This window comes from Sarcophilus harrisii, chromosome 1, assembly GCF_902635505.1.
Source record: "Sarcophilus harrisii chromosome 1, mSarHar1.11, whole genome shotgun sequence".
NCBI lineage: Eukaryota > Metazoa > Chordata > Mammalia > Dasyuromorphia > Dasyuridae > Sarcophilus > Sarcophilus harrisii.
In genome coordinates this window covers 338,868,587-338,872,985 of record NC_045426.1, presented here as the reverse complement: position 1 = coordinate 338,872,985, position 4,399 = coordinate 338,868,587, and the positions used below count along the sequence as shown (strand labels likewise).

Below are 4,399 nucleotides of genomic sequence, written 5' to 3'. Positions count from 1 at the left end.
CCCAGTCAGTCAACAAACATTTCTTAAATTCCTTCTCTGTGCTAAGCACTGTGCAAAGAATTGGGGATAGAAATATGTACAGGACAGTCTCTACCCTCAGGAGCTTTCAGTTTAATGAGAGAAAGCTGAAAATGGAGCAGGAATGGAGGAAGGGGACCCAGCATGGGGAAATGATTCATAAAGAAGTTCAAAGAAATCCAAAAGAGTTCAGTATCAGGTGGGAAATGTAGGGATGATTGGCCTGGTTTTGCAGTTCCTGCCTGCCCTCCGGTCATAAGAGTCACATCACATCACACATGGCGTTGCATCTCATTCCTTTTCATTCACTGTCCCCCATGCCTCAAATGTTCTTTCTTTCACCTCTGCCTCACAGAATCCCTCTCTTCTTTCAAGACAAAACTCAAGCATCATCTTCTCTTTTTTTTTTTTTTTTTATTTTTTATTTAATAGCCTTTTATTTACAGGATTTATACATGGGTAACTTTACAGCATTAACAATTGCCAAACCTCTTGTTCCAATTTTTCACCTCTTACCCCCCCCCCCCTCCCCTAGATGGCAGGATGACCAGTAGATGTTAAATATATTAAAATATAACTTAGATACACAATAAGTATACATGACCAAAACATTATTTTGCTGTACAAAAAGAATCAGACTCTGAATTATTGTACAATTAGCTTGTGAAGGAAATCAAAAATGCATGTGAAGCATCATCTTCTCTATAAATTCTTTCTACTAGGTGGGTTAGTGGATAGAGTCCAGACTCAGAAAGATTAATCTGTCTAAGTTCAAATCTGGGCTCAAACATCTACTAGCTGTGTAATCCTGGATAAGTCACTTTACTCTGCCTCATTTTCCTCATCTGTGAAATGAACTGGAGAAGGAAATGGCTAACCACTCCATTATCTCTTTTAAGTAAACCTTCAATAGGGTCACAATGTGTCCAACATGGCTGAAACAACTAAACTGTAATGGGCTGAGGTTTGAGCTGATGCACTGAGGTCCCAAGTACATGAGGCTAGATAGTAATTGGGCTATACTCTATTAATATACATGATTGGATTAAGAATGGTCCCTGCCCACTCTCCTTGCAAGTCCTGATGTGTTGTATAGGAAATGACGATTTTGGTGGGTGGAGGCAGAGAGGGAAGAAAACAAGCTGGGAGAGATTGGGCTGAGTTCGAGACTCCGAGCTGCTGGTTGTGTGGCTGCTGGTCGAGCTAGCTTCTTGACTCAGCTGCACACATTGCTATCGCCGATTCTCTTCCACCTCCGATCCTTCTTCACTGAGAATAAAGACTGACGATTTTCCCCTAACCTGAATTCCTGTCTCGTGCTGATCTTAAAATACAGGATCTTCACACTAAACAACAAAAACAACAATATGGTTGACAAATGAATATGAGCTTGAAGCTTACAATGCACTCATTTGGAAGGACCCCATTTAAACCAGTTGAGCACTTTGTGAGGGATTTAGAGAAAAGATCATTATCCCCATTTTCAGGATGAGTGATCTAAGGCTCAAAGAGGATGGAATATTAAGGTTAAGTGAAGGACCTGAACCTGGTAGGTAGATCTTTTGATTCCACATCCATGTGGTACTTTTGTATTGCTTGTATCATACAAGACAGGGATATTCATATAGATGACATGCTGTTATTTTACTGTTATTCAAGTGTTACTCAGTTGTTTTTCTAGATCCTACTTAGCATGCTATTAGAGTTGGCAGGGACCTTAGAATCTAGGGAAATTGAGTCCATAGAATGTTAGAGGAGAAATGTATATCTGGAGAGCTTAGCTTAGCAGTGCTGGAGCCTGTCTAAACCTTTCATGATAGAGAGACCAATGAAACCTAGAACAGGGAAGTGGTTTATTGCAAGTGATAGAGCATGTAAATGAGTGAGTCCAATCTAGAACTCTTGGTAGTAGGGGATGGAAAATGCTATCAGTAGAAATGAAGACTCAGTCCTAATATTAATAAAGAAACATGACTATTCAATTTATATCAAGCTTTTGGTTCCAACTCATTCCCCAGCTCCCTAGATGCCCTTGCAAACTTAGTGAGGAATGCAAGCTGCCAAAAAACACCAGCAAACTTAAACACAAGAAATAGAAGAGGAGGAGGAAAGAAGACAGTCAAAATTTTGCTTTTTGGGGGTAATGGTATAGGCAGGGATCTAGGTAAAAGACTATCTCCAGGACAGAGACCTCACTTGAAACATCCCTCCCTAAAATGGCTTGTTTCAGGTTTCCCTAGAAGATATCTCAGAATTTTGAAGGAGAGCCTAGGGCAAGACTGGTACCCTCTTCTTCCTCCACACAAAGAACTGAAACTAGGGCTGTGCTGTGCTGGCCTCTCTCACTCCCTGTCTGAAAGAGCAGTTGAAAACTGATGTTATTTCTCAGTTTATCATCTCCTTCCATTCTCATCAGATTGTAGATTCAGGCAAAAAGACCTTTGTGCAACTATATGCCAGTTAAGCTGCCAACTAGGCTTAGGGGTAAATGGTCCCCTTTCTCAGTTCTAGTGAAAGAGCTCTTCCCAGATCTACATCAAGTTTTATTATGCATTGTCTTCCCATTTAGAGAAAGAATTCAGTCTTGTTTACAGCCAATGTTTACAACATAATTGAAGGAACAAAAGGGGACTGGAATATAGGTAAGGATGTTTGTGGGGATCCCCAGAGTACTGGGGGGCATAAGGAGGCTGATTTGGGTGCAAGTGATCTCCCATTTTTACTGTAAGCCTTTCCCTACCCACCTCCACCCCTTTAGACTGTACAAGAAGCAGGAAATCAGGAGAGGATTCCCCAGTCCTCTTCACACTTCCTGCATTCCCCAACCCTTCCAGCTTTCCCACACACATCCCAGCCCCAGACGCAGAAAACAAACGCACTGAGTCAATTTATGGCAGACTTAGACTTTATTCGGAGACGTCCATCTGCCCATGCGGAGTGGAAGGGATTGGGGACAACGAGGGACTCGCAGCCCGGATGATGGCGGCAAGCGGTGGAAATCCCTGGCTTCCGACACAACTTAACGGTACTTCGAGGTCAGCACGGTAGCCACAGAGGCAAAGAACTTGTCCATGGAGGCGTGCGCTTCGGGAGTCAAATCCTTGCTCAGGTGACAGGCCAGAGTCACGATCAGGCAGTGAGAGAGGAGCTGAAAAAGGGACAGCTCCCGAGTCAGGGGGGCGCCCACACTTCCCTCCGCCCACTGCCCCTGCCTGCTTCCTTCCCTTACCTGCCTCGTACTCCACCCTTCCACTGAGCCCGTCCTGACCGCGCTCAAACCCTGCTCTACCCTAAAATCCAGTAACCTGCCCCGCATGCCAAGGGTTCATTGTAAGAACCATTACACTCAAAGAAGCGGCATTACTGGTTGCACCGGGCATCCAGTCACTAGCCCCGGTCGCTCCGCTTCCCTCGTGGGGTCGCTCGATCCCTGACTCACCTTGAAGTTAACTGGATCCACTCTCAGCTTGTGGGCGTGCAGGTCGCTCAGTTTGGACAGGGTCCCGGGCAGATCGTCCAGGTTGGCAACAGCCTGGGAAAGGGCATCAGCTACCTTCTGACCATGACCCTTGACGTCCTGGGAGCCGGGGGACAAGTCGAAGTGGGGGAAGTAAGTCTTGGTAGTGGGGAAGGAGAGGAAGGTTCTGCGGAAAAGAAAGAAGAAAGACGACTCGTTTGGAGCATCATCCCGAACGCTGTCCACTGGGCACCTGGAGCTAAAGCCAGGGTTGAGGATGGGGGAAACGGTCCAGGCTAAGAAGAGGAGGGATTCTGAGCTCAGAAGATCCCGGGACACTCGATGGATTTCTGTCGGAGGAGGCAGACCTGGACTGGGTTTCTGGATTCTGCATTAGTGGGATCTATGGGACTGGGGATCGGTAGGGAAGCGCGAAGGCCGGGGAGGAGAGGGGGTCCCTTACCTGGTAAGGGCTTCACCTGCGTAGGCACCGGCGTTGCCTCCCACCTTACTCCAGACGGCCTTCACGTTAGTCTTGTCAGCACCAGAGAGCACCATTTTGACTTCTTTCTGAGTTCTTTGCAGGACCAGAAATGTGGAGCCTGGAGCCCCACAGTGCTTTTATGGGGTTCCCTGGAAGGCACGCCCTGAGTAGTTCTCCCAGTGGGCGTCGCTCATTGGTTGGCACCGTTCCCGTTTTGGGGTGCCAGAAGCCCAGCTGAGTCACTGCTCCAGATGGCGTTAAAGCTGTTCACCCCCTGTAGACGGCGCTGTGCTGCCGTCTATCTCGGGCTCCCCAACTTCTGAAGAGACTCTGCTCAGGCTCTGCGTCTGGGACGTTTCTCAGGTTGGGGCAATTCCAAACACTAGCCCTGGAATCAGAGAGACCTCAATTAGAAACATGGCTTTAGGAACTTCCTAGTT

The 4,399-nt window shown here is 46.7% G+C and overlaps 1 protein-coding gene across 1 annotated transcript; it reads right to left on the bottom strand.

The window, feature by feature from the left end:
- Positions 1 to 2,905: 2,905 nt before the first annotated feature.
- On the bottom strand, positions 2,906 to 4,168 carry LOC100921760 (hemoglobin subunit alpha-like). Its single transcript, XM_012543202.1, is given in 5 exon segments — positions 2,906 to 3,166; positions 3,458 to 3,662; positions 3,939 to 4,049; positions 4,051 to 4,120; positions 4,123 to 4,168. Coding segments are annotated over 5 exon segments (546 nt in total). The 5' UTR covers positions 4,154 to 4,168; the 3' UTR covers positions 2,906 to 3,037.
- Positions 4,169 to 4,399: the final 231 nt, after the last annotated feature.